Source organism: Vanessa tameamea, chromosome 25 (assembly GCF_037043105.1).
Source record: "Vanessa tameamea isolate UH-Manoa-2023 chromosome 25, ilVanTame1 primary haplotype, whole genome shotgun sequence".
In the NCBI taxonomy this organism is placed as follows: Eukaryota; Metazoa; Arthropoda; class Insecta; order Lepidoptera; family Nymphalidae; genus Vanessa; species Vanessa tameamea.
In genome coordinates, this window is record NC_087333.1 from 6325800 (window position 1) to 6347794 (window position 21995).

Below are 21995 nucleotides of genomic sequence, written 5' to 3' on the forward strand. Positions count from 1 at the left end.
AAGGCCCAACATAGAAGCTTTGTTTTGATGTGTATTGAAGGTGATGCTTGTATTTCTTGTAGAGTCAATATCTTGTATTAACCCTTATGTGGGCGATTGGAACTTCATTTTTCCTAAAATGAAAGTAAAAAACTGTATCTTTTCTCGATTCGACTCCACGTATAATCTAGACAGGTAAACTTTATGTTATAATAGCTAAAATAGATAATATAAATAGTTATAGCAGATAAGCTTTAATATTCAACAAATAAATGAACATTAAATCAAATTTTTACATATCTATCGAAAATGATGGAACAGTATGCAATTAATTAATCATTTTCAATGAATCTGGCAATTGTATGAGTAGGAGAAAATATTTAGGTACAAGGTTACTTAGAAACTAAAAATAAATAAAAATCACAAATAATGTTACGATAATTTAATCAGGACATCAATTTATACGTATCATTCCAGAATACATAAATAATTTAACAATTCAATTGATTATATCGTCATCGCATTGATTTACAGTTAAATTAGTGTTAAATATATTTTTATGATAAAACTTTAGGATACTTAATCATAGAATATCAAGACAGGGACCAGCCTGTTGGGTCTACTAAAACTTATATTCTAGATAAAAAAATACGAAGGAATAGGCTGTGCGATCTTAAAATTATAATAAAAAAATACACTCACATCAATTTCCAAGTGTTAAAAATTTGGAAGAAATAATTATTTAAACGACACTTTCGAATTCATCAAATCGTTATATTTAATTAGCAATATTGTAAAGGTAACTACGAAAATGCTATATAATATAAACATAATATCTACGATTGGTCTTGATACTTGATATTATTCATGAGGAAATATTATCATGAACATTTGTGTTATAAAATAATATAAATAAATAAAGTTAATATTTAACAATATAATAAGATTAACATTTATTAAAAATATGTTAACATGGCAGCGAGTCTAAATCATGGAGGGTAGAGGTAAGGTGAACTTTATTTGGGATAACTTGTTAACCTAAAGGCAATAAGCAATTCGGATAAGATCTCGTAACCGATTACAAATAAAATTGTTCTAAAAGGACATACATAATCGGTATATAGACGTACTCGTTGTATGAATTAGTTTTTGATTAAAGTATGTAAATGAATTACCAGTCAAGTGCGACTTATACAGAGTATACTCTCAAATCTTTCAACGTGGTTATTGTGTTCGTTTATTTTTTCTACTCTAACAGCACTTGGAAGTAATGGCATATTTTAAATTAAAAAAAAAAGATTAGAAAAAAAAAGTAGATCTTACATTTACTCAACTTTAAGGACTCTTTATTTATATAGAGAGGTCTCGTTACCTCTACCCTCTTCTATAGTCAAATTAAAGTTATAATATTTGTGCAAGTTCTGCCCAATCGTAAACTCAGCGAGATTAAGGCATCGTTACAAATTTGCAGAACGTTTCAAAGTCAGCGTCGTTAATTATTTTTGTACTTTGTTGACATAAAGCGTTATAAATAAATTATATGAAGCCATTAAGGACACAAGGCTTGCATAAATTGGTAGATTTGTAATTGTATTTTTCTTTTTTTTAAAAACACCGGTTTACTTTCGATAAAAATTTAAATTAAATAACAATGTATTTATATTATTACATTTTAAACTTAAAGCAAGTCTATTTTTTAGATTTTAAAAAGTTTAAATTAATAATTTTGATTACAAGTTAAGTCAAGTCTAATATTAAATTTTGAAACACAAAGTCACAAGTAACATTTAAGGGTTAATTTTTTATTTACATTAGAAAATGAAGTATAAATAGCACACCCACACACACATTTTAAAAAGATTCATTAAAATATAAACAACTTTATAGAATTTAGAGTAATTATGATTAAATGTATGATGATAAAATTAGGGATACATTTTAATTTAAAATGTCCGATTGGATTTTTATTAACATTGTAACACTAAGAATACAGATAAAAAATGTAAGATATGAAATGGATAAGTGTTAAGCTTCGGACAGACCAGCTGTTATTGGCTAGAAATATATCGACGCCAATTATTACTTTGCATATATGAATATCAAGCTAGTGTGTCCGAACATAGATAATAAATTAATGCAGTAATCACGTACATTTCCGTTGCCTATATTTATAGTATTTAATTCTATTAAACGTTACAGAGAATTCACTAAATACAATTAATAGTTATTATTATAATTTAATTAATAAGCGTAATAGATCAAAAACATTAATGTTTTTTTTAATTAATTACTTAGTATTGATAACTTAGTTGGGCGCAAATATTCCAATTCTGATTAGTTATATTATTTTTCTTATATTTTAAAGTGGCAGTAAAATCCTAATTGTCCCTGCGTGTTGTTCAGTTAGCTCATATCTTTAAAACATTAAATAGCAAGTCAATAAGTCACTCATTTTGGACTTATTTAAATTCATCTTGTAACCTTACCTAGAATTGACTTGTTGTCAGTTATTTTTAACACCTGTCATTTGAATTAGTTAATATCTACTCATTTTTTTTTTAATTCTTATATTTGTGCTGTTTTACAAGGGCATGTGTTAGTGTACGTGCTGACTATAATATGAACATAATAATGAATGAAAATGTTCATATATTTTTTTATTACTATAGTGTCAATAGTATTTAACGTATGTCGCTACTTAATAAACATTACACGCAGGGTTAGGAAATCGGTCAGTGATCAACACTTCATTATTTTGTACCCTCTAGGCCTCAAAACGAAATAAAAATAATTGAGCAAGTTGATTTAAAATAAGTTAATTTCCTCACGTGATCAACGATATTCTTATTGTAATTGAATTAATTTTTAATGAGAATCGTACATTACCAGTTACTTATCGGTGTTTTTATGTTATAAACTTGGCGTTACACATGAGGAAAGCCAAATTTTTTATCAACATAACATTATGACTGAATGTCTTTATTAGAAAAAAATAAATATTTTGTCTTCAAATTTAAAATAAAATACTTTATAAAAGTATTTAATAATATTTTTTTATAATTATATTATGTTTATATAATACTTATCTACGAGCGCGAATAGACTAAGCAAATGTTGTGCTTTGTAATATAATTTGAAACAAATCTCAATATATCGGAGGCAATAAAACCAATGTTTAAAACAATTGATTTGTGCATTCATGGCACACGCGCTAGTATTTCCTGTTAATAAAAAAAAAAACATAAACTTTGAGGCCTGCCCCTTAAACGAAAACGTCAGTGTGACCAGCACACAATTATGTAAATTAATTAATATATCAACATTTAAATTGTAATAACCTTACATTAAAACTTTAACGTAATGTTTTGTTGCATGAAATATGTTAATATTTTTTATATTTATTACACGTAACCACATATTATTGCTAACGAGTTTTGATATATAATCTGGTCATGATCAAGTGCACTCCATACCCCTCACGTCGAACGTTTTACCCTCGTGTTCCGGATGCCCGTAACCGGTTTCGTCGAACTCACATTCTTTACCATTCTTCACAGATTCTACTGTCGGGCCGTACAATTTCACACAGAGGATATCCTTGTAATTTTCCAAAGCCAGCGCCAAAACAGATCCACCCAAAAGAACCTCGCACGATGTTATTCTCTCGGGCGGGGTGTAGACAGCTATCAACTTACCTGTAATGCACATTTTACCTTTCAAACACAAATTATGCCATGAGATTATAGCGGTTTATTTTATTTAATGTAGTATTTTCATCCATAGCCTATTCCAATAGAAGTAGGAAAAAAGATAAACAAACATTAGATTCACGTATTTCATGCGATTTACTAATAACTCAGCTATATTGTGCACTACTGAGAGTTTATGATTAATATATCTTTACTTATAATACAACACTATTACACTTAACCACTTATTTCCATTTTAATTTTACTTCCAAAATTCCGATAACAGTTTCGTCAACGTTTAAAACGCCATTTTTTTGCAAATTCATAGTGAATATTATAGATTAATCTAACTCTCGACCAATAATATCGCGTCAATTTGCTGTCAAATGTTGTCAATTTGGCTTTTTTCCTGTTATCGTTGGAATAGAGTATAGTTACCACCTATCCATATGCTTTTTCTCAAAAATAATGGAAAAATTTACAGATAATGAAACGTTTATTTTTTTGGAAAAAATCTTTTAGCTGATTCTTCGTTTCCGATGCAAACAGAAATCGCGTTATGCGCTCATCCAGGGCTACAGTTAATAAAAATAAATGAGGTATCTTTAGGGCGAGACGAATTAGTATCTTTTGGGTGAGCGCGTCTCAGCCGACTCGCGCTCGTACCGGCGTGCAGGTCCCACAGGCGCACGGACAGGTCGCGGCCGGCGCGGTCGGCCGACAGCAGCACGCCGCCCGCGCGAGACAGGCGCAGCAGGCCCGGCGCCGACACGTGGCCGCGCAGGCTCAGCCGGCAGTTGCCTGCGCACACACCCGTACTGACCACCGACGCGCTTGGAGCCCAGCCCCCTCCATTGCTCCATATATGTATTTCGCAGACTGATATACGAAATATCACGATGCTTTCCTTCACGGCTTCGAGAGAACCTGCCGGTCTACTGTGGGACACGTCTGGGTCAGACGCGACCGTGACCTATTACTGTTCTCAATTCCCTCAAGCTTACCTTACAATAATTCTCCTATATCGATACACTGTGCTGCGGTTTCAGTCCATACAAATCAAGTTTACATGATAAATAATATAAATATTAGTGAAGCAGAGTTTTCATACTTGTATGTATAATTTACTTGGATTTTTTTTATATTATAGGCAGGTGGACGGTTAAATTGACCATTGATAGTAAGTGGTCACCACTACCGTAGACATTGTAAAAATTAACCATTACATCGCCAATCTTGGGAGCTTAGTTGTAATGTCTCTTGTGCCAGTAGTTGCACTGGCACAGGAATACAAAAACAGACTAAATACCCAACTGAATGGCCGACTACACAGGACATATTATAGTGTACAAAGGTAAACTTAAGTGCACTCTTTATTCCGTCATTCTCATATAATGGATGAGGAAAGAGCTCAGGCGCAGGACCTACGACTTTATGTGCTTTCCGAGGCACGGGAGTGTACATACGTCCAATTTTGGGTTGTTACTGAGAATTTTTCGATGGAAAAATCCAATATATTTTTTTAGGCCCGACCTGGGGTTTGAACCTAGAACCTGGCCTTATATCAAACCTAGACCAAGGAGGCAGACAGACATATTAATAGCAATACTAACCCGTAACTAGATCCCAGACCAAGATTCTCGTATCAGCGAGTCCGGAGACTACGCAACCGTCTACAGAGCTGATAGCGAGGGCTACGGTGTCACAGCCAGGTTTCCATTTCTTGAACAACGTCCCTGACTGCAGGTCGTACACGACGATGAAGTTCGGGCTCGGCTCGTCGAGTTCTCGTGACACAACACATACGTACGAACCTAGTAAATTAAATCAAAACATACTTAAGTTTTACAACTATTGTCCACCTTTTTTCTCGTTCACTGGTTTCGAATGTGAAACCGGCAAAGAACTCCCCACCATAGTTAACGTGACTTATTTCATTTTTAAACCACTTCAACAAGGAGGAGGTTATCAATTTTTTTGATAGGTATATTGTAGTGTTTCTTGGCTGACACCGACTCCAAACCGAACAATAATTGTAACTTCATTTTATTATCGTAAATCAACTTTTAAGTAATCTAATATTTTTCATTTCATTTTACTTACTTACTAAACTCATATATAGAACCTACATATTGATGAGTAGAAAAAGTAAGTTGATTATTAAGTTGTAGAAGAATACGCAATTGTTGTTATTGTATAACTATGTTTTGAATAATTGAAAAATTACCTCATTTATTCTATTAAGAAATGAATAAATTTGTTATTAAATTATTTTTGCTTGTTAATGATGTTTTTACTTACGGAATTTTGTCTACCCAAAATGAAAATTCAATTAAATCTATGTTTACATTAAAATATGTATAGGTACTAGGTTAATCATTTGAACCAAAGTGTGGCAAAAAACAAGACTAAACAAGTTTAAATTCCTAACGTAGATACCTAAATAGAGTAAGGACATGATACAATACCTTCGTATGTAATAGCAGCTTTGGAGGTGATGAAGTCATGATGAGGTATTCGAAGGTCATAGAGCAGCTTCCGTGAGGTCAATGACCATACGAGTAACGGGAATGGCTTCTGCGTTTCATCACCGCAGACTAGTATTCTGTAAGAGATTTTCAACAATACAATATAATATCCTAAAAGAAAATTATACTTACAATGCTCAAATTAAAATCAATATCAAAAAGGCTCATAAAAGCACTTCTGAATCATCGTGTTACAATGTCGAATTAGGTATATGTAAAACTGCCGACGTTTCCGAAAGTAGATTCTACCGAGAAGAACCGGGAAGAACTTAAGGGACATTATATATAAATTTTCAAATTAATAGCGTGAAGTTATCATGATGGTAATCATGAGATCTAAGAATTATTTTTATAATATTAAATTAACAATTATTAATTCTGTTAATATAAATTATTTTGGTAATCTCGGAAACAGCTATTAGAACTTGTCTCAAAATTTTTCTGTTTTTAAAAAGTTTTGCTTTTTAAGTTTATCTATGTAGTTTTTCCTTAAAAAACGCCGAGCTGAGTCGCTTAAACGAAAGAGTACACGTTAAAATAAAACATTTATGTTTGATAAACGATTTAGTAGGATAATTGTTATGTAGACGGTACCCAAATAAAAAAAATGTTATGTGTAAAATGAAGTACCTTCCATCGCCTGACACTAGCAGGGAATTGAGGAACCGGTCTTCCCCAGCTTTAAATGTTGTCACGCAGTCACCTGAATATAAAAATCGCTATTTTGAAATAGAAAAAATAGTATATATAAATACTAAATGTCATGTATGAAATGTTATATTTTGATATATGAAACTGAACTTTGATCACCAGATTTGAAACCATATCGCGATTACATTAAACTCAAGTTAAGATTAGAGCTGATCAATTTTATCAATGTTTTGGTCATTAAAATCATCTGTTTTATATCTCGTGGGGTCAATGATCATCATAAAGTTGGATATGATTCTCACTATCACTAGTGTAGTGGTTAGCAGGTCCCGAGGCCGGATCAAAAAAGGGGTTTTTCTGTCAACAATTTCTCGAGTTTGGAAGTTTTTACACTTCTATGTAAGCCTCGTAACGCACACGCCCCGCAAAAGCTGTTATTACTTCTATTTGAACTGCTTCGGGTCCTCTTTGATTGATCGGGTTACGACAATGACAGGACAGCAAAATCTACGTATAATTGATTATTCTTCATTGAGACTGCTCGCCGAGACCGAGGACCGTGGGATTAATAAGGATATTTAGATGTAAGATATTTCAATGTCGTTACTGACTAAGTTTAGAAATCTTGTAAAGCCGCATCGTTATCCAAGTCTTACCCGTCTCGATATTCATCAGGTTGACGTACATACGGTTGCGTGACAACGCCACTAGATGCTTAGGGTCGTGAAGGCCGTAGTACGGCATCTTTTGATTCATCACACCCTTCAGTGCGACGAGATATTTACCCTGGAATCAAGGAGACCTTATCATATTTTGTATCTTTATTATTTTCATAGGAACTGCCTTACAAAAACGCAGATACATTAAGTATTAAAAGTACACCCACTTTACAAAAAATCGAGTTTGAAATGTTATTTGCCCAGTATCTATGTATATATTTATATATCTTGTTTCGATGTTGTGTCCCTAGATATCTTAAAAGGAATTCCAGTTCTGAGATATTCAATACACATATAGATAACTGCAGTAGAAAACGATTCACACAAAATAATGTGACACTTTTAATTACACAAGAGAGATTTAAATAGGCCTGTTTTTAGGAACTTACGACCTTTAAAATCTGTATATATGAGATTACAAAAGATTTCTGAAAATTTCATCTATAAGGAAGAAATGGGAAGGGTTAATTTGTACGAAATTTTATGTACGAAACGGAATGGGGGATTATTAATATTATAAAATACGTAAATACATACCTGATCCAAGTCGTAAACCCTGAGTTCTCTACGGCAGAGCACAACACATTTGTATTCGTCTATCGGAACTAAGTTAATTGGGTGTGTTACTCCGACGATTTTTCTCACTAACTTACATCTGTAACAATGGCATGAATTTTTTTATTCGAATCCAATCATCTAGATCAATGTTTTGGCCAAACTTTAGTGAACACTTAGGATCTTATATCGAATATAAAAAACCAATAATGAAATTACTCTTTAACTTCATTGAAATCTTGCTATTCTTACCGCGTGACGTCCCAAACACAAATTTCCTCTCTTTCCGTAGACACCGTCGCAACAAACTTCCCTCTCGTATCGAATCTTACAATCAAATCATATGACTTATTATCAAAACCTTCAACCATAGATAAATCCCTTTTTTCCTTACTTTCGACAACTTTCCAAAAATCTTCATTAGCTGGATAAAATGTGGGTACCGGGGGTTCCCAGACTTCTTTCATCCAATTTTGTACGATATCAGTATCAAAATCTATGCCATCTCGTTGTTTTCTTTCCAAAGTTGTTCGGAGGAGGCCGTAGAATTGTCTATGGTCATAATCGAGAGCATACGAATGAGTTTCGAAGACCTCTTTAAGGATTTCTAGATGTTCTGGCAGTGGATCGATATGGACTAGAGCAATGTCTTCGAGGAAGTGGCCGCAATCGGTCGCGGCTAGCTTGTCGTGTATCCAGTCCAGTTTAGTGAAGTAAGGTTTATTGGCAAAAGCTTCTGGATCCTCTTTTAATAGATGATAATGTTGGAACGGTAGTTCATCAAACTTTCTAGTATTATACCTGCAGAGAGAATTAAGCGTTTCAAAAAATATAATTAAGGTAAAAGATCAATGTTATTTGATTAGTTGTTGGGAAGATTTTACCATTCATCAGAGAACTTGTTCTCCTGTGACAGTAATCTTCCAGACATCTTTGGGTCGTTTTCGACGTACCATTTACCCTAAAATTATGAGAAATAAAATATTACAAGTTAGTTTTATTTTATTAGAACTATATACTGTGAGCAACAAACATTCGAGGAATCGAAATAATACATGAGATTAAAAATGTAGAAGTAAATTAAATAGTAGCCAAAATATAATGGACCGTCGTAATAAATAATTTTAGTGTGCATTTTTTAAATGAAAATCATAAACGTCAATCAGTACTTTTACGACAAAACGAGTACGAGCGTGATCGATTAATGAAATGAATCGGAGGATACAATCAGTGGCGGCCACGGGGCTCCTTAGAATCCCGATCCGAATGAATCCGTCACTCGTCGGCCGCCACCGATGGCAGATAAGAACCTCGAAGTAGTCGACGAGCGTCCCGCGGGCGGCGCGCTCGGCGGCGGCGTAGCGCTCGGCGGCGGCGGCGGCCAGCGCCGCGTCCCGCCAGCGCGCCCCGCCCCGCGCGTCCCCGCGCAGCCACGGCGCCAGCAGCGCGCACAGCTGCGGCCACAGCAGCGCGCCCGGCGCCCACGGCACTGCGCACGGTCTCGCTTTAGCTCGGGCGCGGGCGGCGGTTAGCGCTAGGGGCCGGCGTGCTTACGGTAGGTCTCCTCGCTCCTGAACAGCTCGTCGTGGGCCAGCAGGTCGAGGATCTCGGTGTCGTCGAGCCCCCGCCGCGACGCCGTGAGCAGGGAGAGGCACGCCCGGACCCTGTCGGCCCCGAGCGCCCCCTCGGTGGTCACCAGGATCTGCTCCAGCTGACCTTCGAGATCCTCGCAGATCACCAGCTCCGGCGTAGTCTCCGGTTCGGATTGCTCGGTGAAGGTTTCCGCTGACAGAGATATTTGCCACGCCAGGATCTGAAAATATTTAAGATTTAATCTATCACTTTCGATTGAAAGACTGGCTTATACTACCCCTTTTTAAAATATTGATATGTTACAAAAAAAGGTTTATATGTTTTTTTGAGCCTAACTAATGAGGAAAGTATTTTTTTAATTTTTGTAAAATTAAAAAGAATCATACTTTAGCATAAAGCGGCAGAGTGCATTTCTGTACAGCCTTCATCGCAGTTTCTGGTGGTGAAGCGGCGCCCGTTTTGCTGTAGGTGGCAGCGCAGGCGGTCAGCACTGCTTTGGCTTCTTCCGGGCCGACTGGAGGCGCTCGGACCACCTTCGGTCCGTCTTCTGATGACAGGACTGCCATGATTGCAGAGCTTGATGGTTCATCTTTTTCTGAAAAAGTTTTTAATAAAGCCTTTATTCACATAAAATGACTACATATGACGAATCTTTAAGTTTTTGTTTATGATTATAAACAAAAACGAATTATACTATATTCTGTCAATCTATCAAAAGCATTTTGAAATATATTATTTTATAATACAGCTAAAACAAAATAATATGCCCTAATAAAAAAAATTATGAGTCTAAGGAATTTAATCATAGAACGTAAAAATATAAATTTTCAAGACATTCACAGAGTAGAAAGTTAGAGAAATCTAAGGTTAATAATAAAAAAAGACACCACCCTTTTACCTTCAGTAACTGTGACGATCATTTTTACATTATCGGGGAGACGAGAGGGGAGCCAGCGAGCCCCCCTCAGAGCGTCTGCCCCGGCTATACAGAGGAGTACAGGTCGAGTACGACCTAGTGCTTCCAGGAGTCTGGCCAGCGCTGATGATAGAGTGGTCGCCTCCTGGTTAAGAAAATTATTAACTGATTGAAATATTACTATTTATTAAAACCATTCAAATGTACTCTACGAGTTTTATTAAGGACGATAGCACAGTCTTAATAGATGAAATGTTTTAGTTAAAAACACAGAAAAATTTAGATCATGCATACAAGATTAAATCTCTAGTAAGATACTTATTATGCTTAATTCATTATTATTTATCATTACATTAATATTCGAAAAGGACTACACGACTAATCCCATAAATTATTAAAACATACCAGAATTTTGGTACTCATGAGTTTTGATGGTGCTAATGTTTGAAACAGTGGAAGTATATAATTGATCTAGTGAGTGAAAGTGTCTATATATATGTTATGTGCGTACATTACGTCCTCGATATACGGTGCCGGAGTGGAGGACGTGAAGTTGGTCCACAATTGACTTAAGAAGCTGGTGAGAACTGCTTGACTGCGGCGTCAGACCTACGAACCTAAGGGAAAATTGCTTTTGAGAAATTGATTATAGATTATCTTGATTTTTAAATAATATTCAAAGCTTTTATATTAGCCTATATTTATTGGAAAATTGAGCAAATTAACCTTGTAGTACGAGGTTTTTTAGTTGTTTGTAATTTATGGATCACTCTCCCTTTTTTATCTCTCTGAACAAACGCTCTTAGTCGTTCCCCCACACCAAGTAGAAGATGTGGGACTCGCCAATGCTGAATGCACCGGAATATACATTCAAGCGATTTATTATTGGTATAAGTGAATACAGGGTTGCAACGGTGAACAGTAAAAACTTAAATTAGCAGTGACCAACAGCCTGCACTATGCACATGAAATTTAGTGAGTTTTATGAATTGGACCAATTCGGCCCACAAAGGTAAGACGAGCATTTTTATTAACCTTTTAATTCGGGCTTGTTTGACAGTAAAAAAAAAAAGTATTTTGCAATTTTTGTGATCGTTATTAGTTGTGATAATATTGAACGTTTAACTTGCTCCGGATACTATACCTTGTACAATATAGCTTGATCTTTTTGACAGATGTAAATTTTTCTGATCGACATAACTTTGCAATGACGAACATATTATTTTCTTGATTTAATGATATTCAAAATTGTAAAAATATTTAAAAAAAATACATATATAATAAAAGAAGTTCCTAAAGATTCAAGCGTTATCCGAAAATTTTAAGACTTTTTCTTTTATAAATTATTGCTTCAAAGTAAAACTTAAATAGAAACATTGAAAATAATAGACGCTTGTACAATGTTACATCGGTCGGACGGTAGGGACGCGAATAACAGGCAGTAGCTGCTACAAATATCGATTACAAAAATCCTTATTAAAGATCATTGTCATATTATTGTTACGGGGGTCCTTTTGGTTGGGGTCTCTTTGGCTAGTGGTTGGGGTCTCTTTAGCTGGTAAAACTCTTTTCAGAAAAATAAGTAAATTTTTTTAAATTCTAATTTGAATTACGCATTCCATCGTTCCATCGACTGTTATATATGTTATATTTTCTGTTTCACATCACTAGCCCGTCTGTCAAAAAGATCAAGCTAACTTGAACAGGGTATAACAAGAAGTTTTTGTGAATTAAGCAAAGCCGGATGAAACTATCAATCATCAAAAACAATTTTGATGTATAATATGTACATGACTAATGTGTGCGAGAAAATGGGTAATATGACGTAAATTTTTTGACTTTATTTAACTCCAACACATAACTTTTATGACAAAAAAATATTAACAATATTTTAAAGTCTTAAACAAATTTTCAATAATCGATAGTGTTGTAGATGAAATAAGTTTTGATTGTATCGATATCAAACATCGAAAAAATAAATAAAGGTCAAGGACAGTGTATCAACAATGTATTTTTTATTACGATACAATTCTACAAAGTAATTTGAAATATTGACGGAATTATAAATCTGAGATATAAAAATAGTCGTACCTTAGTATTAGAGCAACATCTGGCAACACTGACGGCGCGAGTGTTGCTGCTCTGGCCAATAGAGTTGCTTTTCCACATCCGGCGCCGCCGAGCAGCGCTAGCGGCACGGAACTCTCGCCACGTACGTATCTGTATAAATAGCGGTTACATACTCTATGCGCATACTTGTGCAAATTATTTTGCACAAGTATGCGCAAACTAAAATCCTATATCAAATCCCTAGTCCATGATAAGTAGGTGATAGGTACAGCATTAAAAAGTTAATTAATCTCAGGACACTTACGTTTTGAGTTCGTTCAACGTGATCTCGCGATTTGACGTGCACTGGGTTACTTTTTGACAGAATGAAAGATGCTCACTGACTTCGTCGAACAAACTGCAATGATATATATGGATAACATATTATATTACGTTGCAAGATATAAAAAAATCTTACTCACTAGAAAGTTAATATTTATATATAACTAAATAGTTTGCGGATCTTCTCGTCTTATGATTTTTACAGGAGAGGGCAGTCAAGTTTACAGAGTAAAGTAAATGTATCAGATCTTATATTAATCTTATATAATATAATCCACCATTTCGCTTGGATTCTGAACATAAGACTGAATGCAAATATAAAGTCGGACCTGGTAGGTATCCCGCAGTAGCCCGCCGGCGTGTCGGAGTCGGCCACGAGCGCGTCGAACAGCGCGTCGAGGCGTTCGCTCAGCGCCGCGCGCACGCCCGCCGCGTACTCCTCGTCCGCCGCGCCCGCGCCGCCGCCCGCGCCCGCGCGCCCGCGCACGCTGCCGCGGATTATGTTGCGCTCGCTCAGGTGCAGCTGCAGAGCACGCCGCATGGCCGGTCAGACAGAGGCCAGGCCGACGCGAGGACGTCCTCGCGTCGGCCGAGTCGAGTGTAGGTGTGTGTGTGCCTACCTTGAGGTCCTTCTGCAGGTTGGCGAGTCGTCGCTGCAGCTCGCGGTGGTGGTCGGCGTCTGCGTCGGGCGGGTCGGGACACACCGCGCGGCACACCCACACGCAGCGACGGGCCGTCTCCGAGCTCATCAGCACCGTGTGCTGCACCTCCTGACCGCCACGTATCGGACAGTAGTGAGTACACGCATGCGCTTAGGTACTTCGATACACAGCTTTATGTGAGAATCAATAATTATAACGATAAAGAGAAATGATAATGCTGAAATATTTGCAATGATTTGAAGCAGTTGTTTATTTCTAAAATAAAACCCCTTCCTTTAATGTAAAATTTTTCTCCAAACTATATTTAAACGATGGAAATGACATCTCATTATTAAATCTGCCTGCGTCTACTTTCTATTCTAGATGTTTTCTACTCCGACCCTGTACCTGCTCCAACACGGTGGTGAGGTAGGCGTCGCAGGCCTCCTGCGGCAGCGTGCGCACGAGCACGCTGAGCGCGCGCGCCATCTCGCGCCGCCAGCGGGCGGGCGCGCCGCGCACCAGGCGGTAGCACGGCGGCCGCGTGCTCAGGTCTAGGCTGTACCTGCGACACACCACGTACAGTTTGATCCATGTGCATATGTTATAAATTATTACTTTACAAAATATTTATATAATAAGAGTCACAACCTATATAAACCTATATATTTATATAAAAGACACAAGTTGGCGCGTTACACCCACACGCACCACAAATAATATTGAGCCTCATTCCCTTACGATTTGACCGCAATTGGGAGTTAGAGCCAAATTGACATGTTAAAAGGTCGGTGTGCTCAGTAAGGCAAGACCTTACATCCATCGCGTAAATTCGGCCTCACATGGAGTACTGCTCTCTCATCTGGGCGGGTGCCGGTTCAACGGATAGCGGCTCGAATTATCGACGATCAAGCCCTTTCCGACCGGCTTGATCCTTTGGCTTTGTTTAGAGATTTTAGATCACTCTGCATCTTCTACCAAACTACCACGGGGAATGTTCCGAGGAATTGTTTGGCTTAATCCTAGCTGTTTTCACCTTCGGCCAACGCGTCAGAATTCGAAGTATCATCCACACCACCTAGATGTCCGAACGTCCACAAAAGCGCGATTTTTAGTCGATGTACGAGACATTTTCTGCCTCGCACAACAACTCTCTGAAAGCAGCTTTCGCCGGCGGCTTTTATGAATCGATACACGTGGGAACCTTAACGAAAAGAGCACACATTTGTGGAAGGTCGGCTATGCAAGCCCACAGGTGTTGCAGATGTCCATGGCCGATGGTAGTCGCTTTCCATGGAGCCTTCTGATCGGTTGCCACCTATAGTATAAAAAAACAAAGCACGGCGATCGTGCCGTAGCTGCGTGACGTGCCCGTGTACTTTTAACTTAACGAGGAACGTTTGGCTTTCGTCGTCTTTCGATGTTAATCGAATAGCTAACATTTCAAAATGACTTCTAAACGATTATACACTTAAATGCAACAGTGGTGATAAATGATTATAATGCAACAACGGAATATACCCATGGGCAGTAGTTACTTTAAATATTTTGAAATCCCTAGCATTTGAGGCATCATGTTTGAACGCAGACAATCGAAAAACGTTGAGGTATAAGTTTAATGCGATTCCCACACATAGTTGTTAAAGTTTAGAAATTATATTACCATTTGTTCAGTAATGTCTTGTCATTTTCATCTTCAGCAGCTTCCAATGCGGCTTCGAAGTCTGCAAATTCCAGGGTGTGTGGCAGCAGCGGCGTGCCGAGGTTTGCGTTCAAAAACAAAACAGGTACCACCGCACCTAGTTCAGTTTGACCTGGAATAAATGTTTTACCCTTTATTTATGTTATACGAGTGTTAACTTCGTGTACCTCGTGGAACAATATTCTTCCCAAAATAATGAAATAAATGTAATGAAGGTTTTATTTTATGTTTCGGAAACGCCAGTCCAAGTTAGATTTAATAATCTCGCTAAATACTCAACACTCATTGTTCGTTTACTGCGTCATCGGCTACCATCGACCAATTAAAAATCAAATTAAAGTAAAATTGGTACATTTCATATTCATAGAATGTTAAAATCGACGTAACCTATGTAATTGGAAACGCTTTAATGCTTACGAGCCAGTTCCGCTATGCACAACACAGGGAAGCGGTGGTCACGTTGCTGTTCAAGTGGTGACCGCCAGTGCAGGTCAGCGACGTGAACTCGCCAGCCGCGCTTGCGAGCGCGCACGCGTAGCCGAGCTGCTACACCGCAATGTAGCGCACCTTTCTCTGCACAGCAATCTGCAGGTAAAATTATATTGATAGATTAGTTGATATATGGAAATTTCATGTTTTCTCTTGCCAATTGAATGTATCTCATAACCTCTATTTTTAATCAAACACAAATATATAACTACACCAAGATAAAACACACACACACAAGTCCTATCAAGCGATTGTTTTATAAATCTTAACATCAAACGATTGTAGTAAAATTTCTCACCCTGTGAATCCGCCGCACAAACATACACGACCATTGCTCGACGACGTCTCGTCCTCTGTCCTGGTAATCTGCCCAGGAGGTATGACCGGTGTTCTTCAGGTAGGGCGGCCACGTTGGCCGGCATAGGCGGGCCCACGACATCCTCGCGAGGAGACGCGCAGGCGACTGGTGATGACAGGGAGATGGAATCTAGAAGGAAGACTTGAATAAAAACTGGTCCATGACAAAATCGACTGCATAATGTTAGCCGTTTTTATGTAGTATTAACGAATGAATCTCAATCTGTTGTTACTTTACAAAAAAATATTCCTTGGCCGAAAAAGCTTTGATATCTCATGTAAGTAAGTCAGTGAGTAAATGTTCATTAAATATTTGTTTAAATATTAAATAATTACGAAAATTAACCAGTCATAATATGTCCTTTTAATTACTGAAAGTTCAGGCCTCTAGGTTTGTCCACAATGAAGTTACAGGAGTTTGAAATTGCCCTGATTGGCTTCAAGAAATGGATGTTACGGCGTTACGAGACTTGGTGGGAGCACTGCCCTGAGCGTAGATATCACAAATCGTCAGTTCAAGAGGTCCCTCACTTACAGCACATATGCACAAACTTTTCGTAAAATGTGAAGTCATGACGTTGGAAACACTAAAATGCAACTATATTTTTTATATTTAATTGTGATATTCAAGCGACCTTACTCATATTAAATCTTATTTGATGAGAATAAATCAAATGTTTATTTTATTTTTTTAATTACTCTGTTTTTCTACTCGATTACAATCATACTTTTTTATGTTGTAGTCTATGAAGTTTTTCAACACTGATATATAAACACGCGGTATTTAAACTGCACCAAATTTTTGGACGTAAGTTTCTTCTGAAGCCAATGTCCTGGTAATAGTTACCTTAGTAAAGACAATACAATCTTACCAGAAACACTGGATCCAACAGGCGGTCGCGGTCCCTTGAGCTGCGGTTTCTTGTCTTTGAACAGGGGCGTCGGCTCCAACAACTCCAGCGCAGGCTGTTCTGCACTCGCGTCGATAGACGGCTTGGTGACTCGGTACGACGGTGACCTGCGCGCGCAGCAATTAGGTCTACGCTATGTTATTATGTCATTTTCAATTGAATAAGTATTCATTTATTGTCATTATAAAATAGTTGTGTCAGTCAAACAAAGCCTCACTGTTACCCATAAATGCCAGTATGTTTTTGCAGTGATTTTAATAGTTTTAATGAATGTCATAAACATTCATTTGTAATTTTCAGTTCTGTAGTGTTCTTTTTTCAATGGGGTTAAAACGACCTCATGGTTAAATGAGGGTGAAGTTAAACAAGAGCGCAGTAGCTTAGTCGGTGAAGTTTAAATAAAATGTAAATATATATATAATTAATAGATTAATATTATTTATTTGTACAAAAAAGTGTTTACGATTTGTATGAAGAATAATAAAGGTTAAATTTGTGTGACAAAATTGGTTTGCAAATATAATTTATGTTTAATTAAATCTCTACATAATATAAAACAAAGTCGCTTCCCGTCGTCTGTACGCTTCGCAACGGGTTTTAATGTGGTTTCCATCAATAGACGACTTCCGTGGTCGAGTAGTGTACACCGGTTTTCCCGACCGAGTCGATGTAGAAAAAGTTTATTAGTTTTCTACGTTGTCTTGGGTCTGGGTGTATGTGTTACCGTCGTTACTTCTGATTTTCCATAACACAAATGCTTTAGCTACTTACATTGGGATCAGAGTAATGTATGTGATGTTGTCCAATATTTATTTATTATTATTTATTCAAGAGGAAGGGTTATATATATAATAATAATAATACTTGCATATCATAGTAGAGAAAGGCCGCGAATTTCGAGTTTCAAAACAAGATTTTTTCATTCTATGACTGGATATAAAAGTTGTATATAAAGTTAATTTATAAAAATATCGAGGTCCTAGGGTCAAACACAGACTCAAGCATATTATATCGAAATTTGCGTAAAGCTGTTGGTCTTGAGCCTGAACTCTCTATGGTCATGTTGGAGTGCCGTTCCATCGGATTATAGACTTGTGAGCGCGCCATGTGTGCACTGAATGTCCTACGCAGATAGCGAGTTCCTAACGAACCTACATTTTAAGCTAAGTAGATATACACAATGCTTTCCTACTGAGATATTATACTTGAAAATATAAAAGGAGCAACAACGAACAAAAAATAGAACAAATTTCGGAATATTTAACTTTACAACATTTTTTACCTGTCAGGTACGAGTATATCAAAGTGAACGCTATTCACGGCGGCTCATTAATATTATACGAAATGATTTTCTTTGTACACTTCAAAAATATATTTTGACTCTCGTAATGCAAGTATTAAAATATCCTGAGGATTTATAACAGTCTTAACTGACATTATAAATGCAAAAGTGAGTTGGTTTGTTTGTTACGCTTTCGCGGCTTAAATACTCAACCGATTATCATTAAACTAGCTTAACCTGCTTTATCCGTGCGAAATTTATAAAACACAAACTTCCAATCCCTATTTTACTCCCTTATGGATAGAGTTAAAATTTATAAATAGTGATAGAGTTAAAATTTATAAAACATAAACATTCAACCCCCAAAACTCTACCCCTAAGGGAGTAACCCTTAGGAGTAGAGTTTCATAAAATCTGTTCTTAGCGGATGTCTACATCCTATAAGAAACCTGCCAAATTTTAAGTTTGTAGGTGTTATATTTTCTGAGATTTCGTGATTATTCAGTGAGTGCTACTTCACACACATTGTCAGGGGTACGATGATGATGATGTTGTCTTGACCGATTCTGATCTCGGCGACCAATATCAACGGAGACCAGCCAAATACGCAGGACATGTTATAGTGCACAAGTGTGTGCACAAACATAGGTGCGCACTCTATTTTCTCATTCTCATAATCCGATGGGACGGTAAATCTAACACGACCGGAAAGAGTTCTGTTACCTGTACGTGCTTTCTGATGCACGGGAGTGCACATACATACTTCCAGACTTACAGACTCCAGACTGTACTGATTATTTTTCGATACTTTTTTCGGCCCGACCTAGACTTTGAACCTAAGACCTCGGGATCTGCAACGATATATTCAGACAGAAAACGATATGCCTGCCTCACTCTCTCACACGTGGGAAAATCTACGAGCGGATATTAGTACGTTATACTTAGGGTGTACCGTCCCCTTCTACGTTTCTCAATTTCCAAAGTTGCTGGTGCATTGCCCTGGTATGAAATAGTTAACATTTTAACAGCACCAATATCAGGTGGCGCAATAGCCGATCTGAGAAAGTCATTAGAAGATTTTCTTAAAAAATGATAAAATAGTATTTATATAGAACTTTGTAGCCTGTACGTGCTTTCAGAGTCAAGGCAATATAGAACTGATATTTTTTTGGTCCATCGGGTATGGAATCCACGATGTATTAAGCTGTAGCCGTATGAGCTAATAGACAGATGAGGTAGGATTGTCCATTTCAATGGCAGGAGGACTAGCAAAATAAACATTAACAAACTTGTCATTGATCACATCTCTGGACGAGATCAATAAAAAAGTATTCATTAATTATGGGTTCGTAAAAAATACGTTAGGAATTTCAGCGAATTTATATGAGTAGATGAAATGGTATTTTATTATAATTGAGTATATTAATCGAGCACTATTTGTAGTGCATAATATAACAGAGCTACAGTAGAACGCCGATTATCCGAATTAATTGGAACCGGGGTCGATTCGGATAATCGGACATATGTAGACTAGTAATAAATAAAAACGCATCACACATAGAATAAACTTTATTAAGTTTAACAAACACAGTTCGACGACCATAACAGTTGAAATATATCTGGACTCCAGCGAGTTCCAACATGTAACTATGAAACAAAACAAGAAAACTTGGTTTTAATTTTTTTTATTACGCTTAGGACCGATTCGGATAGTGGGCGATTCGTTTAGTCGATTTCGGATAATCGGCGTTCTACTGTATCAGAAAATCGTATGAAATATGTAAATCTGTTTATTCTAAAGCCTGTTTCATTTCATTGGACTATAGTATAGCAATAAATTTACTACTGATAGAGCGATGATATAAGAGTCTACGCGTTGTCTACGCCGTAGTACTACGGGAAGATATTCCGTAGTCAATCTAAGACCATTCCTACATTTTATACATATTTGCAATGTTGTACAAATTCTGATTGGGTTCTACATATTTCACGGTACTTATTATAAATTTTAGGAGAGTAATCAACAATAATTTTCGTATGCTAAAAAAAAAATGTGGATAGTTCGGCAATCGGCCAGGAGCTCAACAATCCTCAAAACGAATTCTAGCGAAACAAAATCGACATAGGGGTCTATTACCATCTATGTCGCATGATTCAGTGTTACATTGCATATCGTATTACGTATGTAAATCAAACAGTTAAAATATATGAGCGACTGTTACGTAAAATCGAGTTACAAAGATTCAAGTTATTATTTTCCTCATTAACATTGAGATTAAAAATTATATATTTGGATGAATTGTAATTGATAAAATATGACGTATTGTTACGTATTCATTTGCGTGTATCCAATCTGAGTCCACAATTAACCGGATCCACGTAATTATTTAAAATAATCCGTTCCGACTTCGCACGGTAATAAGGGTGGGTCACGATGTTTACTTTTTATTTTATTTTTTATTTATATGGGAAGCCAACGTGATGTATAAGGTAAATAATTCTATATATCCATCAAAGTCTTAGAAATATGATATTGTACATCAATCTTGAAGGCTAACTCATCATGTAATAACAAAAAAAGACTACAGTGCCTATTAAAAAAAAATCATTTAAAAAAAAATAAACTTAATATAATATAATTCTAGTAAGACATTAAGTCACTAATTAATTACACTGTTCGGTAGTTTTTGAATTTATTGAATTCAAACTGACAAAGGCGACTTAATTTTATAATATGTAGTCAAAATCAATCAAAATATACTTTGTTCAAATAGACTTTAACAAGTACTTTTGAAACGTCATTTTACAGAACTATATTAAGTAAAACTACCACCGGTTCGGATTGAATACCACCGAGAAGAACCGGCAAGAAACGCAGTAGTCTTTTGCTACATTTTAGATACATTATGTTGATGAAATCCAAGTATATATATATATATATATATATAATATTCAGCCTGAAAGTCGACAAGTATAAGCTCCACGTTTTTTTATCATCTATATAATCTTGTGATGAGAAAATATACTTAATTTATTAAAATTTTTATTAATTATGAATCGGCAAAGTTAAAAATAGATTGTGTTTTTTTATATATGCAGATGTGATTATATTTTGAAGCTCCGTTAATTTAACCTATTTTTAAGATACTTGTGAGTTATATCGTTGAAATGTTTCAAATTATTGAAATATGAATCGTGGCGGAAACATTTCAACCTCGAACGAGAGAATCTCTGAAGCGCTTGACATAATTCTCTCGTCATCCACCCGTAGCGTGCAGCAACAGATTATACAACTCCATAACAGAGTTTATATATACGTTATAGGATTATGCAAAGAGTTTTTATATTTGTACGTTGATTTGGAAAAAATTGAATGAATTATTTAAGTTTTTCGGATGATTTATTTCAAATGTTCGGACTTAAAGATTTATATGAATGATATTTTTTTTTTTTATTCTAATGCTATCCCAAAAGTCAAGTGTGTCAGTGTATTTTCTGACTGCGTGCACAAAACTCCATTTTAATTCATTCATTGATTTAATAACAGTAGCTAGTGATTTTCGTCAGGTCCAATTGATTAAAAATTAAACAT

General features: G+C 36.3%; 1 protein-coding gene across 4 annotated transcripts in view; it reads right to left on the reverse strand.

The window, feature by feature from the left end:
- Positions 1 to 3058: 3058 nt before the first annotated feature.
- The window catches only part of LOC113396477 (NACHT domain- and WD repeat-containing protein 1), a 58454-nt gene continuing 39517 nt past the window's right edge, over positions 3059 to 21995 (reverse strand). For 3 of the 4 annotated variants that reach the window (XM_026634422.2, XM_026634420.2, XM_026634423.2), the window contains 23 exons: positions 17083 to 17228; positions 16152 to 16340; positions 15782 to 15949; positions 15326 to 15476; positions 14071 to 14227; positions 13642 to 13791; positions 13351 to 13544; positions 13005 to 13097; positions 12722 to 12850; positions 11142 to 11247; positions 10613 to 10775; positions 10101 to 10309; positions 9676 to 9934; positions 9432 to 9610; positions 9006 to 9082; positions 8374 to 8922; positions 8104 to 8221; positions 7504 to 7633; positions 6827 to 6899; positions 6137 to 6273; positions 5282 to 5482; positions 4335 to 4469; positions 3059 to 3674 (listed from right to left, as the gene is read on the reverse strand). In XM_026634422.2, coding sequence (XP_026490207.2) covers positions 3436 to 3674; positions 4335 to 4469; positions 5282 to 5482; positions 6137 to 6273; positions 6827 to 6899; positions 7504 to 7633; positions 8104 to 8221; positions 8374 to 8922; positions 9006 to 9082; positions 9432 to 9610; positions 9676 to 9934; positions 10101 to 10309; positions 10613 to 10775; positions 11142 to 11247; positions 12722 to 12850; positions 13005 to 13097; positions 13351 to 13544; positions 13642 to 13791; positions 14071 to 14227; positions 15326 to 15476; positions 15782 to 15949; positions 16152 to 16340; positions 17083 to 17228 — 3952 coding nt within the window. In that variant the 3' untranslated portion in view covers positions 3059 to 3435. Of the gene's footprint in view, positions 3675 to 4334; positions 4470 to 5281; positions 5483 to 6136; positions 6274 to 6826; positions 6900 to 7503; positions 7634 to 8103; positions 8222 to 8373; positions 8923 to 9005; positions 9083 to 9431; positions 9611 to 9675; positions 9935 to 10100; positions 10310 to 10612; positions 10776 to 11141; positions 11248 to 12721; positions 12851 to 13004; positions 13098 to 13350; positions 13545 to 13641; positions 13792 to 14070; positions 14228 to 15325; positions 15477 to 15781; positions 15950 to 16151; positions 16341 to 17082; positions 17250 to 21995 lie in introns of all 4 variants that reach the window. The other variant, XM_026634421.2, reaches the window with a different exon arrangement.